The sequence below is a fragment of the Onthophagus taurus genome, chromosome 11 (genome assembly GCF_036711975.1).
Source record: "Onthophagus taurus isolate NC chromosome 11, IU_Otau_3.0, whole genome shotgun sequence".
NCBI classification, from domain to species: domain Eukaryota; kingdom Metazoa; phylum Arthropoda; class Insecta; order Coleoptera; family Scarabaeidae; genus Onthophagus; species Onthophagus taurus.
The window spans coordinates 193,958-216,827 of NC_091976.1; the positions used below are offsets into that span (position 1 = coordinate 193,958).

Consider the following 22,870-nt stretch of genomic DNA (forward strand, 5'->3'; position numbering starts at 1 on the left):
TTAGTCATTTTTCGATTTTGGTCGAACAGTATACGCGCGCACGCAATGTTCACAACTTTGGGATTTTTTTACTCCCTTAAATGAAAACACCCCCCCGTAAATTTTTGTATACGGGTTATTCTAAGACCGCTAAACACAAATATGAATTTTAATTTGCGTTTCGAGTTGCAGAAATTAGTCATTTTTCGATTTTGGTCGAATAGTATACGCGCGCACGCGATGTTCACAACTTTGGGATTTTTTTACTCCCTTAAATGAAAACACCCCCCCGTAAATTTTTGTATACGAGTTATTCTAAGACCGCTAAACTCAAATATGAATTTTAATTTGCGTTTCGAGTTGCAAAAATCGATCATTTTTCGATTTTTAAATCTATGGCTAGAATCTATGGCTAACTTCACAACCGTCAATATATGTATAACTAATATAAATTTGTTTAAGGAATCTTTTATTTTAAAAATATATTTTTAAAAGCATCACTACTTAGTCTATTATAATAAAGTGTAACTGACCCACATGGTCACCAGAATTTATTAATAGATTCCGGTAGGACACCGAAATTCTAACGCCAGTGAAATAACGCGTGAATCGGGAACGGAATCACTTGACTTTGTGAGAAAGTTTTATTTATTAAAAAAGTGTTATATTAACTCATTGTTTTGCGGGACATGATTTCACCTTCTATTGAAATATAATAGAGGAATGAACGCAACACCGATGAAAACGTAACGGTTGAATGGGCTTTGTGCTGTATTAGAATAGAAATTTGGTGTTGGATTACAATTAGCTTGCTTAATATTAAAACAAATTCTATTATAACAATTATTTAATTATTGCTTGCTTTTAATCTAATTTGGTTAATTTTCTTTTTAATCTGATTTGAGAGTTTTATTTTATAATTTATTTCTGCGACTTCTTGTGTTATTCAAGACTTATTTATAAAGATGCATCATTAGAAGAAAAGTTTGCAAATGTTTCAATCCGAATTATATTTAGCGTCCTCGGAATATTTATGTATGTTTTCAACATTCGCTGGAATTGTAAACAATGTTTCAGATTTTTCAATTACGAATCCTATAATAATAGTTTCAACCAAATTATATCAATATCAATATTATTTATGGTCCCTAAAATTTGTATTTATTCTTTTTGTAAACAATATCCTGTAAGTTGTCACTATATTGAGAAATTCAAGGAAGTTAATCCACCAAAGAAGAAATGACGTAAAGAATAATAATTATGTGATGTTTGCTCGAAATGCATAAACCACATATGATTTTCAACAAAATTTAAAAAAAGTCTAAAACGAAGTAGTTCAAATAGCATCAAAGGTTTAGTTTAAAATTGTGCAATAATTTCTTTTCCTTGTACCTTGTGAAAACATTGTTTTGTTAATGGCGTTTCGATAACAAAGAGTTTTTTTGTTAAGTAAATTTTCATTATCATGTAACCCACCTTCTTCATCATGCAACCCTTTGCGGCTATTGTTGGACATAGGCCTCACATAGGACATTCCGCCCTGTTCTATGCTGTCTGAATCCTATTGTTGGCATTTCTTTTAACGACGTTGGTCCAGCGTGTAGACAGTCTTACTTTACTCCGTCTGCTCGTTCGCAGTCTCCATTTGGGCAACCGTTGACTACATCATTTACGCCAGTTCTCCTTCGTAGCTCTTCATTTCGTATTTGATATCTTAGAGTTACATCTCTCCATCTTTCTTTGCGTTACTTTAAGCTTCCTGACAGTGTCAACTGTTAACCCTTTCACTGTTATTGTCTCTTAAGAGGGACACAGTTGCTTGCTATGTTATGGTGATGGTACAGTGAAGTATTAAAGTTTCAGAGCCATAAGTTATAACCGGCAGCACGCGCTTTCCTTTTCAAATACATGGAAATATCGCTCTTGAAAATGTCTTTAAGTTTCCCATAGGCTGCCCATGCGAGAGTGAGCAGATGGCTCACTCTCGCACTCTTTACTTGATGAACACCACTTGAAGGTTAGTATCGTGGACGTAGTAAGCTATATAAAGGTAGACGACTGAAAGTTATATTAAACACTAGGTTCTTCTCCCGTACATTTGAACTGCTTGAAGAAACTTACACTTTTCTGCAAGAGAGAATGGTCATAAATACTTCATGTGAATTCAAATGCTTATGGTTCCGTATTTCCTTTGCGATAACCTAAAAAGCAAATATCGCTCAAGTTCGATGTAAAACATAAATAAGCGTAATAGTGACAAGCTTATTCCATGCTTCCAATACACAAAAATTGAATAAAATAAACTTCATGAGATGTCAGTTTTACTTTGATAGCCATAATATGGTGCATAATGATATCTGCGTAGATAACGAATGTAGTTCAACGCAGCAAATAGTTAAAACAAATAGTTTCTAACAGGACGATGTACCTCTAAATTGAAGGGGTCGGGAGAAAAAAGTGCCAAGCATCATGTTTGTTGTTTTGAGATATAGCAAGTTGAAAGTTTGGCTAAATCCATAAATAACATTTTAGTGCAGACAACAAATCAAAGTTTTTTAATACAAAGGATGTAGATGTAGGTAAAAAAAACGCTATTATAAGATAAAAATGGTTGTATAGAAAAATATGCACTGAATAATGTTGCTTGGCATTTTTTCCCCAAAAATAAAAGACATTAGGTTTGTTTGTACTTTTATTAAAACACACACTGTCATCGACAACAAATACTCTTAACCAAAAAGGTACTTTTCAAATAGGCCTATATTACCACAACATCTTCCTTTTGGTCGTCTACTTCAGCGGAAGACTGTAGGCCATTGTAATATCCATGGTAGATGGGAGGAATGTATTGTATCAAGGATTTGACATCATCTAATTTTTTCTTATTGATTTTGTTGGGCGCATTTCTTTTTAAATGTAGTGCTGAAATAGAACTCCTTCCACGTTTCTTTAGGTTCAACACTAAAAACTCTTCGTTCATCAAGTGTTTGAGTTTCATTTGAAAAGGTTCTTCGCTGTCAAATTTAAAGCAAATAGCTTTGGAAAATCGTGGAGGAGTAACACCATCTGTACAAAACTTGCTTTTTGTGTTAAAGTAGGTCTCTTGCACCCTAGACAAATCGAGGAAATCCTCACTCATCATGCATGTTACGATGAAGTTCAGTGTTTTGTTCCACACTTTGCTACTATCTCTCTCCATTGCCCAGGACTGTACACATTTTGGCAGTGCTTGGTATGATACTTATCTATTTTTGAAAAGTCACGGTCTGATGGAAGATAAGTATGCCCAGTTATCAGGAAGTAATGTTCTATTGTTTTAAAACGTTTACTAGCTACAAGGTGTGACCAAAGCGACATTATGTTCCAATTTTTATTTTGTCCTCCGTAGTTGTCGGTAAATATTACCAACTTCCTTGCGTGGACATTTGCTACTAATAAGTACTTTACAATACAGCTTCCTATTTCATCACTACCCCTTTTTCCAACTGATTCATCCCACATGAATATAAAACCTTGTCCAGAAGTGCAGTTATGGATACCTACGTTATAGGTCCACAGTTTCCTGCAGTAAAATGTAGGTCCACATGACAGTTTTGGTGTAGGGAGGGTTTGTTGCTAAATAATTGGGATCGCTGTCACTGTCATCAAATTCTTCATACAAGTCTTCTAGGTTTTCATAATAATCTTTAAGATTTCTAACACATTTCCTCTTTCCCTCCATTTCTCATGAGGAGCTTGACACTGTCTTCCCCAAAACTTTGCAAACAACCAGTTGAGGTAATAAAATGCAATGCAAATACAGAGCAATCTAACGGCAATAATTGAAATCTAAACAGTGCTGCTTGTAATTTGTTCAATTTACTCATAGACAGCACTGCTAAATTCGGTTTGGCCAAAATGATGCTTGGCATTTTTTTCTGCCGACCCCTTCAATTGAAGAAGTGGGCCATCGTGGAAAAACAAAGTGTAACAAATCATCTTCTCTCTCTTAGACCTGGCGGTCTGTTAATGTTGAAGTCGTCGTCGGAGGACCTCCTAGAATCTGGACTGCCAGCTGTCCTAACATGTTTTGGTGGTCTTTCTGGTAGATGGCTTCACATCGTAGTACCACTCTCTTATCCGTGGTATGCTCTTTCGTACAACGTCCTTTATCCCGCACTGTTCTTTTTCCTTCTTGTAGTATACCATGCGTTGTTTATTTCTTCCCAAAACTATGGTTACATGTGATTGAGGGCGTATATATTAATTTTTCATTCCCTACAGACTCTTTAGCAATATCTTATATACTGATTTTTATTTGCTGCCAGTACTTCTCGACTTCACATTTGTTTGATTTATGTTGTGAGTATTTTGTAGTTTATTTGCCAGTGTTAGTTGAACGTTCTATTAGTATTTTGCATAAAACTAAGTTTCATCTAGTTCTACTAGGTCAGTACCTAGGTTGCCTGATCTTAGGGCCCTCACATTTCATATAATTAATCATGGATCGTTGTTCTCTAGTGTTTTAGAAAATATACTTATGCTTTATTTTCTGCGGAAAGTATGTATTATTAATTCTCAGCTCATTCCTGGTGTAGAAATTAATAAATAACTGGTTGTATTTCAGTTTTAAGTTGAGGATTATTCCACTATTCGTATAATTTTACAGTTGCTATTAAGCTGGTCAATAATATTTTGTAGTTGCGAGTAAATATTCTGTGACTCGCTGAAGAGTATTGGATATGTCGGGGGTATATGTATTCTGGGTATACCCTTCGTGCAGTATTACAACAACTCTAGAATGTGCTCTCTCTCGTTTTGCCATTCCGCTGTATAATAATATGTAGTCTCTATAGTTAGATATTCCTTACTGATACCCCACATAAATCTGATATTTGTGCTTTTTCATCTTGATACTAATCTCCGGATCTCTATCATTCTATGATGTGGTGTTCCGAGGCTACAATATACAAAAAAAAAAAATGAAAAACGATATTAGAAAACTGTTTATTTGAATTGATCTATATACATAATATATAATTTATGATTTTTTTTCTTATTTCTAGGACATCTCTCTTTATCATAATGAGTTTTGTGTACGCAAAACTGCTTATTGTCGTTTGCTTGGCGTACGTGATATCGGACGTGGTCACACACAGCATACCGTTATGGTACTACGAAGGATTCTTCACGTATCTTTACGGCATGAGCATCCTTTTCCTCCTTTACGTGTTCTGCTTCCTTCTCCAAGAAAGTACATGTTGTTCCGGCGAACCGAAAAAGGAAAAAGTCTGCAAAAAACAAGCGAAAGAAAAAGCGCTTAAGGAGAAAGAAAAGAAGAAAGAGGAAAAGGAGAAGAAAAAGGAAGAAAAAGAGAAGAAAAAGGAGAAGAAAGACGATAAGAAGGATAAAGATAAGGACAAGAAGACGAAAAAGCAGGAAAAGGTAAGACATAAGGTTGTTTTTTGTTTTAAATTTTAGATTTCAATCAATTTTATTTCATTCTTGGTGTTTTTTATTATATGTTTAGCTTAGACTTTTTTCTAATCAATAACAAAAAAAAAAATCGAATAATCTCCGAATTAAATTACGAGTGGGTGGGTACAGTTTCTTTTATTTTAACCTACTTTCTCGAATTAGTTTATCATCATTTTTTTTTAAATTTTCTCTTTTGTGTTTGGTTTTGTATTTATTTTGTGTTGCTGAGCATGTTGTGCGTGTAGAGGGAGGTGTTCCCGAAAAAGAGGAAGGACATCGTGCAGCAAAGAGCGGTTCTTTCCATACCCAAGGTGAGCAAAAGGTTCGTTGCTAAAAAGTCTCTCTTAGAATCTATCTAAAAAAATAAAGTTTATTACTTTCTTAAAAAAGTCGTCTACCGAAAGTAGTCGGCCAACGCATTCAAGAAAGTACGGAACAGAACATCGCTTTGTTTTCTATTTTTTTGTTAATATTTGTTGTTCATTGTATTGTTGCCGCTTTTTACTTGTTGTTCATCACTAATATGTGTATAATAAGCACAATATTATTTTGCACCGCTTTAAACATTTCTTATTTGATCGTGCACACTTTTAACAAAATAGTTTTCACCAAGAATTTCTCGAAATAATGATTTTCAAAATGCAAAAATATAACTGTATAAAGGGTTTATTAAATGTTACACAATAAAAACACTTTAATAAATTTTGATAAAAGAATATAGTTTAGTTACTATTTTTAAATTTCGTTTTATGTAATAAATCTAAAAATTAGGTCTTTGTAAATGTTACCACGCCAAAATATAAAATGAAACTATGAGAAAGGTTTTTGAAAACCGTTTAATTATAACTAATTCCCAAATGGTGTATGAAAAAATAAATATATCATCTCAATGATAATATACACAACTTTGTAACGTTAACATTACATTTTGAAACTTCAGCGACACCAATAGATTTACATGAGTTTAAAAACTGGATAAGATAGGTTCATACTGACTTGAGAAATTGTTAGTACGAAAGGATTTTTTAAAAGCCAACTGAATCTGTAATGTAGTCCCTCGTGCCAAACTGTCAAAAATCTAACCTACATAATGGAATACAGCGGAACAAACTCTTTTTCTTCACCATAATCGAGTTTTATACTGTTCTTATTAACTTGGTGTTTAAGTTTTTAAAGTTTCGACTATATCAACAATCTACATCTACAAAAGAAAAACCTGGCGCAGCTTCTGTGAAGGCATAGACAATACGCCTACAGTTGCTCGTCTGCATAAGATCTTGGCAAAAGATCACAACACTGATCTAGGCCACCTATGCAAACAAGATGGTAAATATACAGAGGATGCTAAGGAATCGTTGGAGCTCCTACTGAGTACACACTTTCCTTCCTCAAAAGTTTGCCCCCATGCAGATGCCGACCATGAAGTAATGGACATAATCAGGTAGGGTTCGCAGCACAGCTGGGAATATTTTCACACCCAACAGAGTAAGGTGGGCTATCTCGAATTTCAAGCCCCTAAAATCACCTGGAGGAGATGGAATTCTACCTATCTTTCTGCAAAAAGGCTTAGAAGACCTTCTCCCAATAATAATATCCCTATATATAGCTAGCTACAGCTTTAGCTATATACCCACTCTATGGAGGAAAGTAAAGGTGGTCTTCATACCTAAAGGTGGTAGGCGTTCAAACGCGGACCCCAAGGCGTACAGACCAATTAGCCTAACTTCATTTCTCCTCAAAGGGATGGAAAAGGTAATCGATCAATACCTAAGGAATGGAGTGCTTGTCACAAATCCACTCCACCCTAGCCAACATGCTTACCAGAAAGCAAAATCAACAATTACCGCTCTCCATGCTTTGACTAGCACCTTAGAGGAGGCAATTGCAACCAAAGAGATAGCCCTTTGTGCTTTCATAGATATAGAGGGTGCGTTTGATAACACCTCATATGAATCCATAGAGAAGGCTTTAAACGTAAAAGACATACATCCGTCGACAATCAAGTGGTGTATAGCCATGTTGAAAAGTCGGCAGATCACAGCCAGTCTGGGAGGCGAGTCGCTGACTATAAAGGCGCTAAGAGGATGTCCCCAAGGGGGAGTGCTATCACCTCTATTATGGTGCCTGGTAGTTGATGACTTGATGAACACCCTAACTAAAAACGGATTTAAGATACAAGGGTATGCTGATGACCTGGTAATCACAATCCGAGGTAAATATGATTTAATCATAACTCAGCTAATGCAGAAAGGCCTACTACTCACCAGTACTTGGTACAGAAGCAATGGGCTCAGCATCAATCCCAATAAAATCGAAATAGTCCCTTTCACTCGGAGAAGGAAGCTACAAATAAAAGCACCCTCCATTGAAAGCAGAACTATTAACCTCAAAACAGAAACTAAATACCTAGGGGTAATACTTGACAGTAAACTAAACTGGAACTCACACTTAGATAAGGTGAGGAAAAAGGCCATCATGGCAAACCAGATCTGCCGCAGGCTCCTAGGAAGGAACTGGGGTCTCAAACCACGAATGGCTCATTGGGCCTACGTAGCAATAATCAGACCCATGGCCGCCTACGCCTCATTGGTTTGGTGGCCAAAAACAAAACATAAGACAGCTCAACAACAGCTGGCACAAATCCAGCGGTTAGCATGTCTTAACATAACGGGTGCAATGAGATCCTGTCCGACGGCTGCTTTGGAAGCCCTACTCGGTCTCACACCGCTCTACATATATATACAAAAGGAGGCAGCCTTAAGTGCCTTATCACTGAAAACAGTTTCTTCACTCAAGTTGATGCAGGGTAACCTCAGAGGACACCTCGAGATCCTCAAAGACCCATGTCTAAATCACCTGATTGAAATTAAAACGGACCTTATACCGACGGAATACAATTTCAACCAACCGTATAAGGTCATATTTAGCAGCAGGGATGATTGGGCGAAAGGAGGGCCTCAACTAAAAAGAGGAGCCCTAGCCTGGTACACCGATGCTTCAAAGACAGTAAGATCTGGAGTAGGCATGGGCATCAGTGGAGCAAATAGCCACATCAAATTGCCCCTCAGCTCGGACTTAACAATTTTCCAAGCAGAAGTTCTTGCTATAAACTTCTGCACCGCTTTGAACCTACAGAAGGGACAAAAAGGTGCATCCATAAACATTTTCACAGACAGTCGGGCCGCCTTAAAGGCAATTCAGGCCTACACGTGTGGCTCCGCACTGATCAGAGAGTGCACCAACAACCTGAGAGAACTCGCTAGGGGCAATGATGTTACCATATGGTGGGTTCCAGGTCACAGCAACATTGAGGGCAATGAGAAAGCCGACAAGCTGGCCAAAGAGGCAGCAAGCACGCCCTTCATTGGACCCCAACCTGGATGTGGACTACAAAAAAGCCACCTAAAACAAATAATCAACAACTGGGAGGCTTCAAAGATAGCCTTACGCTGGAAAGAACTTCCAGGTCACAGACAAGCGAAGAGTATGATAACTCCGTCGCAAAACAAAACCAAAGAGGTTTTATGCCTCAGCAAAGGGGATCTAAGAACGCTCTCAGGCTACCTAACCGGCCATGTGCCCCTAAAATACCACCTCTTCCACATTGGACAAGCTGAGGAACAAACTTGTCGACTATGCAACGACGAGTCAGAAACTGCTGAACATATACTGTGCAGTTGCGTCGCCAGAGGCCGTCTAAGGCACAACGTCTTCGGTAAAACTCCCCTGTTACCTACCGACATAAAGGTTCAAGACCTCAGGACAATACTAAGGTTCATTAAGGACCTACATTTGCCCTAAACCTTTGGAGGGCTAAAGTTACAATAGATCTTATAGGTCGCGGTAACGAGAGGGGCCGCCCTCCTCAGCCCGGCAGCAATAATAATAATAATAATAATATCTACAATTTGTACAAATCGAAAGGGACCCGAAGCTAATCCCACTTAACGTATGCATATTATTAGAATTGGACACATACCATTTCATTTCTTTTTACTGATGGTAATTACCTTTGTATAGAATTTTCGATAGCTTCGCAGTTCATCAAGAAAATCCAGAGTGGAAGTATCCCTATTAAATCTTGTTTGTTAAGGGAACCCCATAATGGGTTTGGCGTATCTTATGCGAAAACTATTTTATTTCTATCGAATTTTTATTACATTTAATAAATATATGGTAAATCGCGGAGACATCCTTGTCATTATTAATAAATGAGAAATCAATACCGTGTACTGCATTATAAATAGTAAATAGCTCTTTATTATTAATGCATTGTTCGAAACAATTTTTTGAAAACATTATCTCAATTCTGTTGATTAAAAAAAAAATAACCAAATGGTCAGAGAGACCTTAACCAACATAACAGACGTTACTTTGTGTATTTGCAGAAATATGAATAAAACACATAAAAAACCAGCCGCTATAGGTTTTCACAATACATATTTGAAATTATCTGCAATAATCAGTTTCATGAGTTATTTTCCTAACTTATTAGGATTCTCCGATAATGCATCAGGTCATAAAATCGGACAAAAACGGTGTTAATAGTAATAATTTGAAATTATTGTACACAATTTCGAAAATCTCTGTTTTAATCTCAACCGATAACTTATAAAAGTCAAAAAGCACAGGGAATAAAAATTGTTACATCTTATCCACATGCTTTGTTATTGCCCATAAAACTAGGCAGATTATTTAATAAATTAGAAGAACAACTGATATTATTTGGTCGCCTATATTTCTTAGCTTTTTAACTTTTCTTTTCGTGCTTTCCAAGCTTCTATAAATAGAGACTCGTTGTGTTGGGACTATTACAGCGGATGTGCTTAGAATTTTGATTCAATATATTACTGTCACATTTAATAAAACTTTTAAGAACATATTTATAAAAAACATTTCTTTGAGTTTTCCGAAAGTTCCAAATGTATTTCCTTCCTTTATTGTCAGACGTGTGCTTCATTTGTTATGTTATGCCACATGATATATTTTTTGCTATATCTTCTCCATTCTTGCATAAATGAAATTTCACATCTGCCAGCAGTGAAGTTGATTTAGCTCTTTTAACACGTAATTTAGTAGTGGAAAGCTTACTTTGGAATTGTATAATACAGCAAGTTGTCGAGTCCTTCTTGATTTTCTTAAATATGTTTTTGTCTCTAGTGTTTCAAGAATTTAATAATGTAATACCAAAGTCAGAATGAAAGAATAATATTTTTTGCATATTCAAGATTAAAGCCAAGATAGGACTTATTTACTAGATAAACTTTTATTTACTATTGTATCTTTTCATCCTCACTTCCACGAAAGCGTTATAAGTTTAATACAAGAATCGCGTTCACAGTGAGAGAAATTCGAATTAGGTAGAAAGCAAATTGATTATGGTCGGATAATGAATCTGATGTCTTACTCATGATATTTTGTAGTGTTTCAATCACTTTCCCTGCTGGTATCTTCAGTGCCATTCATACTTCTTCAAACGTGGTTGTGTTGATTTCTCCTACATCATCTTTGTTCACATTGACATTTTCTTAGTGTGGACCACATTGAGATTCGATGGCGTTAACAAAGGTTTCAGCCTTGTTCTCTGTAGTAAGGCAAAAAAGCGTTCTCCGATTGTTATTTGATATTTGATGATTTTCCTAAAGGCTCATTGAGTTTCGCCAAGCATTTGATGTTTCGTCCCAACGAGGGTTGTTTAGATCTGCAATATGAGTAGATGTAGATATATTTGACATTGTGAGAGGGATCTGGCGTTCACTGACAGGACCTTCACATGTAAACTGATCGGCAAAAAAAACCGGCCACTTAAATTTTGCCACAATTTCAAAGGTGGGTTTCTCGCGAACCACTCATTCGATTTTGATGATTCCTTTTTTGATCAAAAGGTTGATTCTTCTGTAATAATCCTGCGATAGAAATTTTTATTCGGATATTATTTTGAGCATATTCGGGGTGTAAGAATGAGAAAAGCATTTTTTCTCGAAATTTTTAATACACTGTGGGGTGCAGATGCTACAGCAGAGGGTGTTAACTGGAATCAAACGGTAGCCCAATATTTTCTGAACATTTTGTTTTTTTATTCACTCTGTTATCTCTGTTACTAACGAAGGTGCAGTGTTTTAAAGCGAACGCCTGTGAAAACAAGACAAATAAGCATACAAAATAAGGTGGCGCGCTAGGTAGCGTATGTCAGTTGTTTCGAATAGTAAATTGACAGTTGTCAAAGATGCTGTTGTCAATAACTGATGTTGCGGGTATTATTAGTTTAATTGAAGATGGCAAATGTCAGCAGTACGTTGCCCATACGTTAGTTATATCCCGAACAACAGTTCAGGATGCCTGGAACGGATATGTCGAAACAGGAAATTTTACTAGGCGGCAAGGTTCCGGTAGAAGACGAGTGACAACAGCAGTTGATGATCGATTTATTGTGCTAAACACTCTGAGGAATCGTAGAACGACTGCTGTAGAAAGTCGGCATCGCCTTCAAATGGTGCGTGAGGTTGACGTAAGTGAAAGAACCATCCGTCGAAAACTTGCTGAAAGTGATCTAACTGCAAGAAGACCTGCCGAAAGACAGCGGCTGCTCCAGAGATATCGGCGAGCGCGTCTTCAATTTGGACACCTACATAAGAATTGGGAAATGGAACAATGAGGTAAGGTCACAGTATAAAGTAAATCAGTAGTCTCACTTGCCTTATATGGCGTAATCAGATTTGCTACAGCGCACACGCTGCGCGCATTCATACTACGTTTGCTACCTTATGAGTACGTGATCTTTATCATCGACATAAAAGTTTGTTGCAACATTTATTTCAATGATGCGCGCAGCGGATGCGCAGTAAAAAATCTACGGACACGACGTCAAACGTGCCGACACGAAGTGAGACTACTGCTTTACTTTATACTGTGGTAAGGTGCTCTTCACTGATGAGTCCCGATTTTGTCTCCGGTCACCTGATGATCGAGAACGAGTGTGGAGACGTCGTAATGAAAGGTTTGCGACCTGCATAATTTCGGAAAGAGTACCTTTCCATGGAGGTTCGGTCATGGTATGGGCGGGCATTTTGACGGAAGCGCATATAGCGCTCAACTTTGTTGAAAATGGCACGCTAAATGCCCACCGTTATATCCAAGATATTCTGCAAGAAGCTGTCGTGCCCTATTACCATTTCATTGGTGACGGATTCATGCTAATGCATGACAATGCGCGACCGCACGTAGCACGTGTGGTTAGCGAATATCTTGATGAGATGGGTATTGAACGGATCTTAACACTATCGAACATCTTTGGGACTAACTTCAGAGACGCATTCGTCGTCATCCTGTCCTACCGGACAATTGATTCATAATTGTGTAGTCCACAAATCTTTCATTTCAACGTCTTCATATTCGTTTCTGACTATCGGGTGATAGTAGACAAAACCACTACTCATCCGTAAAAAAGACCTCCATTGCAGTACTCATTCTTCCATTGCTCGATCTCCCAATTTACATGTAAGCGCGCAGATTGAAGACGTGCACGTCGATATCTAGGAAGCAGCCTCGGCCCTTTGGCAGCCTTCTTGCAGCCAGACCAGTTCTAGCAAGTTTTCAGCGAATGGTTCTCTCACTGACATCACAGCGGCCTCTACAGCTGTCGTTCTACGATTGCTTAGAACAATAAAACGATCATCAGCTACTATTGTCACTCATCTTGTTTTCACAGGCGATCGCTTTAAAATACTGCATCTTCGTTAGTAACAGAGATAATAGAGTGAATAAAAAAAGAAAATGCTCAGAAAAGATTGGGCTACTGTTTGATTCCAGGTAATACCCTCTGCTGTAGCAACTGCACCCCGCAGGGTGTTACAAATTTCGAGAATAAAAGTCTTACTCATTTTTCTCACCCCGTATATGCTAAAATTAAAATCTGAACGAAAATTTGTATCGCAGGATTATTACAGAAGAATCAACCTATCCATCAAAAAAAGAATCATCAAAATCGAATGCACGGTTCGCGAGAAAGCCAGCTTTGAATTTGTGGCAAATTTATAGTGGCCGGTTTTTTTTGCCGGTCAGTTTAGTTTTTGTAGCATATTAATTCCTTATGGAATAAAAGATCTATGTTGCTGTAAATCCTAGGAACACACAACTAAAGAAATTATGCGATCTGCCCGACATCGCATAATATTTAATAACAGTATTAATCTTTCTAACAACAATTTTCATCAATTTAAATGTTTTACAATGGGGCCGTTCAATCAAATAGACAGATCAGATCGTCTTTCAAAAAATCGATAAACTATGTAAAAATAGAAGGATTGGTAACATTTTCAGATCATAAAATTGTTTAATTTTTGCAATAATTAATACTAAAATTCAAAATCCCCTCTATAAACGCTTTGGTGACGTTTACGATGTTTTCACGTAAGATCAAGAAGACGCAAACGTGCATCGTTCGGATCTCTTCTTTTAGTGCATAAGATTCTCGTGGCATCTCGCTCATGCTCCTTTTATTGATTTTTATTTGAACCAACCGCGTGCGAAACGACGGTGACGTCTTCAACGTTTTTTCAAAAAAAACTAAAGCCCAGTTTGAAAAATAAAAAGTTATAGAAGTCTTCAAAAAAATGTGTAACGACCCCATTGGGGGTATACTACTAGTTATGTTATAAGCGAAAATTAATAGTTATATCTAAACATTTTTCAAAATAAAGAGATATATGTTATGTTAACTTTTAGTAATTTTGGCTTGTGTACATTTGTTCTAATTGTCTATTTAAATTATATTTTTATCATGCTCCATAAAGAATTTCCGTTAAATCTCCGTTAATTATTAACAATAAAAACCTGCACAGTTGGATTTAAAAAATCACAACAACGATGTTTATTAAAAATAAGAAATTATTTATGGCACATTAAATCTTTATGAAATTTGCTTTAAAATGTTCTGTATTTCATGATGATATCTTCATTCGTTCTTCAGTTACGATTTTTTTTAAATTTATATATCATATCTATAGCAATCTAACATGCAGAATTAGATTTAAAAAATTATACTTTAGTATAAAGCCTAATTCCAGCAATCAATATGTCATTTTTAGTTCTTTATAAAGTTGCTATTCTGCGAAATCTACTTTATCAGAATTTGGAAAGGTTTCTTACCTTACTTTTTATTTTATTTTCTATCAAAATTTTTGCAATCTTCACTCCGTGAAATATAACATGCTACGACGCATTTTACCTTCATCGGCCAAGATAGATTTGTCAAATTGTCTGTACTGTACTTAATTCGAATAGGGTGGATCAAACGCCATTCCCACTGTCACAATATTTCTATATACATTTAAAACTCACACTAATGTTAAAAATTTTTAGATTAGCCTTTTGAAAATCATTATGATTTAGAGACGTTCTGTTGTACTTTCATTTTTTATTTTGATTTGAATTTGTGGGGCCCCCGTCCCAGAGTACTTACCGTCGCAACTCTGAGGGGGTGGTAGATGCCGGGTTGAGTGGCGGGGCGCCGGTTCCGGTGCCCGTTACGGAACTTGAGGCCGAAATTGAACAACGTGCTGTTGGTCCTCAGGAGCAGCAGCAGACGGCGATCGTCCAGCCGAACAATGGTGCCGATTTGGAACTGGGTATTTCGAAAACGCGACGTAAACGGAAGACCACCCAAAACGATCAGAGTCATGGCAGTTTTTTCCTTCGAATTGGAGCAATCGGTAATTAACTTAGTAATCATTTAAATTTAACTTTACTAACACATTAAGTTTTATTATTCATTCGTAGCTTTTGGATTGGGAACAATGATCTACACAGGACTTGAATTTGGATCGTTTTTCGAAGTGCCATTTGAGTCACCGTGTTATATGATTCTCCATGGTGTTAATCCAGCTTTACAAATGGTGTTCACTTTTATGCAGATGTATTTCATATTTATGAACTCTAGGGTAAAATTAAAAAAGAATTGTTGCAAATTTATTGTTAATTTTTCTATTTCTAGCTAAATATCCATCGTTTTAAAGTCATTGCTCGTTTCGGATTAATGCACGTTTTCGCCACAAATATCTGCGTTTGGATACGTACTTTAGTACTTGAGTATATGAAGGAAATCACGGTATACCATAAGAAATTTGATGACAAATCTGGGCAAAACATAATCGCAGGTAAACATTCTTATCTACGTGAGATATTTTATGATTATATTAGTGATTTATGTTGTTTCTCATCGCTTTCATTTCTTATTATTACTTTTGCCACTTTGTGTTTATAGACAGCATCCGTTCGCACAATTTGCGAAACGCAAACACAGTTTTACGCACTCACGTAGCCATACCAGACGTCATTATTACCACCGCATCTACTATTTTATCCACTTTAAATACAACAGCTCAAGACATCACCAGTACTACTGCCAAAATCGTTTCTACAACCGTTAAAAGCATACCTATGACTTTACCCACCATACCAACAACCACAGAGCGTAAGTATCAAGATTCTTTTCGTGCTTTAGGTTGCATCAAAAATAACTAGATTCAATTAGATTCAGAAATATTTTTAGTGCTGACACCCTACGTATATGCTATTAATACTACTCAATAATACTAAAATAAATAATACTAACACAGTATTTCTTGGTTTCAAATTTGGGCTTGCGTTTAAGGTTTCACAATTCCATCAACCATTCCTACAACGCTTTATCGAATGTACAGAACGATTCCCACCACATTTAAAACAAGTACCACCACAACTATTCCAACCACAACCCGTCCAACAACCATACCTTTCATTTTTTCGACCACCTCAACGGTTCCAATCACTTTACCAACATCCGCCGCCACCACCACAACAACAGCTGCGAGGTTTTGGGATGCGATCACTTCATCTTTATCCACGTCCACTTACAAGAGCTTCCTTAACTATCGCAATTTTAACTTTGAAAATAACATAGCTAATGGTAAATTAACCGTGGACTATAACAATATTTTGGTGCTTAAATTGTATCTTATTTTCAGTTGCTGAAGATTCATTGAATATTAACGGTTCTGAGGTGATTGATGAGTTATTTCCTCAAGCGTTGATATGGAACGGAAATGGAAATGGCAATTCTAGTCTATCTGAAAATATTTCGTTGGTTGCTGCAAGTTGTAAAAGAGTTAATATAATGGGGACGATTGTTCAAGATTCAGCTCCTTATTTGTATCCGTTCATTATCGAATATTCGTTAATAGGTGCTGCTGTTATTTATGTGATGTGGAAACATATTGGAAGGCATCCAAAGTACATTCTACAAAATTGTCTCAAAATACTCATTTATATTGATGTACTTTTTAAATTTTTTTCCAGATATATTACTGAAGAAGATTTGGAACATAGATTAGAAGTGATGCTTTCAAGAAGGGCTGTTGCTTTGGCTCATGCTCAACAAGGACGCGTTGATTGTGTTGGAGCATCAAAAGGATTGTTTTTCGGTCTGCTTCTTCTCGTGGGATCATTAATCTGCTTGATTTTATATTTCGTCATGATTAACCATCGTGATTTTGGAATGTTGGCCGTTTATCTAGCTGATGTTTCTCATTGCGTTGTAATGGCGTTGAGTATAATTGCGATTATTGTTGGATTTATCCGGTAAGATTCTTTCTAATGATTGCTTTTATTAATTCTTTTTTTTTAATTTATGGTATTCGCATTGACAAATATGTATAAACGAAGAAAATGTTTGAACTGAATTGTCATTGTTCTTAACATTGGGAATTTATGATTTTAAATAGTATATGTTTTAATTGTTATCGATTGTTGTCAATCTCTATTTTTGAATTTGGATTTTAACATTTGTTGAAGTTTAGTGGCAAGCACACATTTAACCCATGAGAACGACGAATACAAGAATCAAAACTAACTGCGAATATTAAGAGCTGGTGTTAGTGAAAATGTGAAATGAGAAGGAGACTCCAAAAACAGCGAAATTCATAAAATTATGAACCGTTGCTTCCACCAAAAAGTAGACACTTTTCTGTATTATATATGGAATTTCCATATTAATTATCCAAGAAATACATTTTTTCATAAATTTTTAAAGTTGAGTCTAAAATATGAAAAACTCGAAGAATGCTATAAAAAAATTAAACAACTCACTATAGCGCTCGGGCAAATACATCGGAAACCAAAAGGATGATGCGTACCAACGAGGTGGCAATTTTAAGAGTAACATTGGAAACTCACTATAGGATTAGGAAAAAGTAAGAAAGTTCGAGAGGAATACAAGACGGAAGATGTGGTATAATGAATGCAGGAAACTCAAGAATGAATACGTTTCATGAATGAAACGGAATAGACTGTCAAGGATTGCCAAAAATTTCATACCAGCATCTAAAAGATCGCCAGGGCGACCCGGAAAAAGATGCCAAGGAGGAGAGAGGCGGGAGTTAATGGCCTATAAAAGGGGGTCATTTAAAAATTCTTTCAAATTTTGATATTTGCAGATAAGTCACCAAAGTTGTATAAGGGACGTAATTCGACCGCTTAAAATGTAATAAGACCGTTCTTTATTTTAATCAGGCGGCTAGAGTATATGTAAAGAACGAACATTCAGAGGAGGTACAGGTAAAACGATGACTAAGGCAAGGATGTTTTCTCTCGCCATTTGTATTACTATTGGTGTTACCAGGCTGAAGGGAGCGGCAGCTCTCGTTACCGCGACCTATAAGATCTATTGTAACTTTAGCCCTCCAAAAGTTTAGGGTAAGTGTAGATCTTGAATTAACCTTAGTATTGTTCCAAAGTCTTGTTCCTTTATATCAGTAAGTGTTAAAAGAGCTTTTCCGAAAATGTTGTGTCTTAGGCGTCCTCTGGCAATGCAATTACACAGTATATGTTCAGCCGTTTTTGACTAGTCGTTGCAAAGTCGACAAGTCCTCAGCTTATCCAATGTGGATGAGGTGGTATTTTAGAGGCGCACGGCTTGTCAGGAAAACTGAAAGCGTCCTTAGATCCCTTTTACTGAGGCATAAAATCTCTTTGGTTTTGCGACGGAGTTATCATACTCTTCGCTTTTCTGTGACCTAGAAGTTCTTTCCAGCGTAAGGCTACCTTTGAGGCCTCCCAAGTGTTGGTACTTGATTTAGGTGGCTTTTTTTGTAGTCCACAACCGGGTTGGGGTCCAATGAAAGACGTTTTCGGTGCCTCTTGGGCCAGCTTGTCCGCCTTCTCATTTCCTTCAATGTCTCTGGAACCCGCCATAGAGTAACATCATTGCTTCCCGTCCTTCGAAGGGGACGTTAAGCGTCGGTCCCGGCAACCAGTCATTTACTTCTGGTTGTCGTAATCTCCTTGGTAATCACCCATGTGTGTAAGAGGTTTGAACACATGGCTGAATGCGCCCTTGATGCTACACCTCGTGGGAGCGTACCCGGACTAAGGGTACGCCCCCAACGGACCAAGGGTTGATGAGCAGCTTTGCTCCACCTTGTTTCGAGGGGGTCAGCGAGTGAATGGTATCATTGAGCGGCTGAAAATGTCTATGGATGCACCTTTCTGTCCCTTTTGAAGGTTCAAAGCGGTGTAGAAATTTATAGCATGTACTTCTGCTTGCAAAATGGTTATGGGCAATTTAATGCGGCTCTCTGGTCCAGTAATGCCCATGTCTACTCCGGATTCAACTGTCTTTGAAGCATCCGTGTACCAGGCAAGGGCTCCTCTTGTTAGTTGAGGCCACCCTTCGTCTAATCATCTAAATATGACCTTTACGGCTGGTCTAAATTGTATTCTGTCGGTCCGTTTTAATTTCAATCAAGTGATTTATACATGGGTCCTTGAGGCTTTCGAGGTGTCCTCTGAGGTTACCCTGCATCAGCTTGAGTGAAGAGCATGTTTTGAGTGATAAGGCACTTAAAGCTGCCTCCTTTTGTATATGTATATAAATGAAGTGGCGTGAGACCGAGTAGGGCTTCAAGAGCAACTGTCGGACATGATTTCATTGCACCCGTTATGTTAAGACATCCTAACCGCTGTATTTGTGCCAACTGTCCGAGGAGGCAGCGGCAGATCTAGTTAGCCTTAATGGCTTTTTTCCTTACATTCCGAGTGATTCGATTTTGTTTGGATTAATGCTGAGCCCGTTGCTTCTACATCAAGTGCTGGTAAGTCTAGAGTTTTCTGCATTAGTTGAGTTATGATTATGCCACATTTACCTCGGATTGTGATTACCAGGTCATCAGCATACCCCTGAATTATAAATCCATTTTTGGTTAAGATGTTCATCAAGTCGTCAATTACCAGGCACCATAGAAGAGGTGGGAGCACTCTCCCTTGGGGACATGCTCTTAGCGCCTTAATAGTCAACGACTCGCCTCCTAAACTGGCTTTGAAAATGACTTTTCAACATGGCTCTACACCATTTGATTGTCGAAGCATTCTCGATGGATTCGTAGGAGGTGTTATCAAAAGCATCCTCGATGTCTATGAAAGCCCATAGGGCTATCTCTTTGGTTGCAATTGTCTCCTCTAAAGTGCTTGTCAAAGCATGGAGAGCAGTAATTATTGATTTTGCTTTCTGATAAGCATGTTGACTCGGATGGAGTGGATTAGTGACAAGCACTCCATTCCTAAGGTATTGATCAATTCCCTTTTCCATCCCTTTGAGGAGAAATGAAGTTAGGCTAATTGGTCTGTATGCTTTGTGATCGACCAGATCGAAGCCTTTCAGATGTGATGTTATAGAAGAATCCTGAGAATAAGCTGAGTAGGCAGAACAACAAAGGCAGTATAAAACTGCAGTATCGCCATCGCGTGAACTTCAAACTGTTATTCAAGGCAAGATACGGGGCAGAAGAAGTATAGGGAGAAGGCGCATATCTTGGATGAATAACGACAGTGGTACAACTGTAGTTCAGTGAAATTGTTTAAAACTTTAACATCGAAAGTAAAATTTCACATGATGATTTCTCTCTTAAAGAAGACGGTACTTAGAAAAAGTTGCATTTTAAAATATATTTATAAATTTATGCACATTAGTAACAAAAATCAGATCAAAAACTAAAACTAACTTTGAGTTTATTTTTCTTTATTTTAAATATACAGGGTGTCTCAGCGAGACCGGTCATTAAACGTTTCTGGGGTTCTGGCGAAAATAAAAATTTGAGAATTCAGACTTAAGCATTATCAATTACGATCTCTTCGGATAAAATATTTTCAGATTTCTTGCACTTCCGGTTATACCGGAAGTCGCCACCAACTTTATTTTTTTAAATGGAACACCCTGTATATTTTTACATATTTGGATTTGTCTGTTTTCAAGATTTATAAATAACTTTACTTTTTGCAATTTGATTCGGCCGTTCTCGAGTTATTCGAATTTTTCTAGAAAAATCTGCTCCAGCAGACATTTGTTCAAAAAATCAGAGAACACTTGCTTTTTGGGATATCAATTTAGGATTGAGAACATGCTTAAGCAACATGATGGAGTATGTTTTGGTGCCGAGAACTGCTGTCTAGAACGTTTGGTCACTTTACTATGGCACGTTAACTTTTCAAAATTTGGAAGTACCATAACTTCATTTTTTTTAAATGGCACCCCCCATATTTTATTTCTTAGTCGTCTTCGGTGTCTCATTCTACATCTTTTATATCCCATACCTAATAGTAATAGTTTAGGAGATAATTAGGGTTTTTTGAAAAATGCACACATATCATATGGATGTTAGCCTAGTGTGCCGTGAAAAACAAGCTTTCTCAATGAGTTCTTGTCAAAGACTCACTTGTTTACGTCACTTGATGCATGTGAGCTAATAATTATCTGTTATGTTCCTTATTATTAGTACTGAAAAGAGTTAAAATAGATAATAATAACGAAAGTAATATTTACACAAATCAAGAAATTCTTAATTTAATTTTTTTGCATGAAAAGCGCGACAAAGTTCGTAGTATGATTCCCAGATCTTCTTTGGCAGTTTGAATTGACGTGTTGGGACTGGGCTCGAAATAAGACAAGGTATTCACCTCTTCCGTTGCATTATCTACTACATTTTTTGGTCAGTTTAACACGTGATTAATTCGTCCAAAATGCAAAAAATTTGCTTCTATTCTTCTAAATTTATTGTGGATAATTTTCCTTAAACATTCTGCAAGTTCTACTAAGAACTTTGTCGCACTTTTCGTGCACAAAAAATAAATTATGGATTTCTTCATTTGTATAAACATTATTTACGTTATTAATATCCATTTTAACCGGTTTTAGACTCACAAGCATCAAACAACCTAAATTAGACTTTGACGTTTATCAATAAGTCATTAAACATTTGTTTTCCATGGCACACTAGGTTAATATCCATATGATATGTAAGCATTTTTCAAAAAACCCTAATTATTTCTCAAACTATTAACGTTAGGCATAGGACATATGGAGTATAAAAGATGTAAAATGAGACGCCGAAGACGACTAAGTAATAAAATATGGGGGGTGCCATTTAAAAAAATGAAGTTATGGTGCTTCCAAATTTCGAAAAGTTAACGTATCATAGTAAAGTGACCAAACGATCTAGACAGCCGTTCTCGGCACCAAAACATACTCCATCATGTTGTTTAAGCATGTTCTGAATCATAAATTGATATCTCAAAAATTGAGTGTTCTATGATTTTTTGAACAAATGTCCGCTGGAGCAAATTTTTCTAGAAAAATTCGAATAACTCGAGAATTGCTGGTTCAAATTGCAAAAAGTAAAGTTATTTATAAACCTTCAAAACAGACAAATCCAAATATGTAAAAATATACAGGGTGTTCCATTTAAAAAAATAAAGTAGGTGGCGACTTCCGGTATAACCGGAAGTGCTAGAAATCTGAAAATATTTTAGATGAAGAGAACGTAATTGATAATACTAAAGTTTATATTCTCAAATTTTTTGTTTGGCCAGTACCCCAGAAACGTCTAATGACCGGTCTCGCTGAGACACCCTGTATGAGCTAAACCTCCCTCATTAAACCGAATTGGCGTGGCAAGGTTCAACTTGTTGTCACATGCCAAGGGCCACTCCTTACAACAGTTCAGTTCTTTATAATACGTATCAAGGCGGAAATCATAAATTCCCTTAATGCTAGCATGAAATTTATGATTTTGTTTTATAAATATATTTAAATACTTTTAATTTTATTATTTTTTTTTATTTTATTTTTATTTTTTGTTGTTTTCTGTGTTGTTCTTTTCTAATTTAGGACCCGCAAGATGAAATCGGACCTTAATTTCAGAGTTCAATCATTGAAATTCCGCATCGAAGAACAAAACGATCTTAACGACATACTCCTTAGAGTTTCCGCTTTCGGGTTGTTTCTTTACGCCACCTTTACTGTAATTGCCGGTACTTTAAAACCGACTACGAGAGAACCGAATATGTTAATTATGATGACCGGAACTTTAGCAATCGTACAGGTAACGTTGTAAATATATTTTTTTTA

General features: G+C 36.8%; 1 protein-coding gene across 12 annotated transcripts in view; it reads left to right on the top strand.

The window, feature by feature from the left end:
- The window catches only part of LOC111429368 (Otopetrin-like a), a 97,560-nt gene that overhangs the window by 66,782 nt on the left and 7,908 nt on the right, over positions 1-22,870 (top strand). For 5 of the 12 annotated variants that reach the window (XM_071199774.1, XM_071199776.1, XM_071199771.1 and 2 more), the window contains 10 exons: positions 5,025-5,403; positions 5,682-5,747; positions 14,888-15,146; positions 15,214-15,374; positions 15,428-15,590; positions 15,698-15,907; positions 16,088-16,381; positions 16,440-16,704; positions 16,771-17,052; positions 22,631-22,844. In XM_071199774.1, coding sequence (XP_071055875.1) covers positions 5,025-5,403; positions 5,682-5,747; positions 14,888-15,146; positions 15,214-15,374; positions 15,428-15,590; positions 15,698-15,907; positions 16,088-16,381; positions 16,440-16,704; positions 16,771-17,052; positions 22,631-22,844 — 2,293 coding nt within the window. Of the gene's footprint in view, positions 1-608; positions 726-5,024; positions 5,404-5,681; positions 5,748-14,887; positions 15,147-15,213; positions 15,375-15,427; positions 15,591-15,697; positions 15,908-16,087; positions 16,382-16,439; positions 16,705-16,770; positions 17,053-22,630; positions 22,845-22,870 lie in introns of those variants that run through there. The other 7 variants (XM_071199779.1, XM_071199772.1, XM_023065261.2 and 4 more) reach the window with 7 other exon arrangements.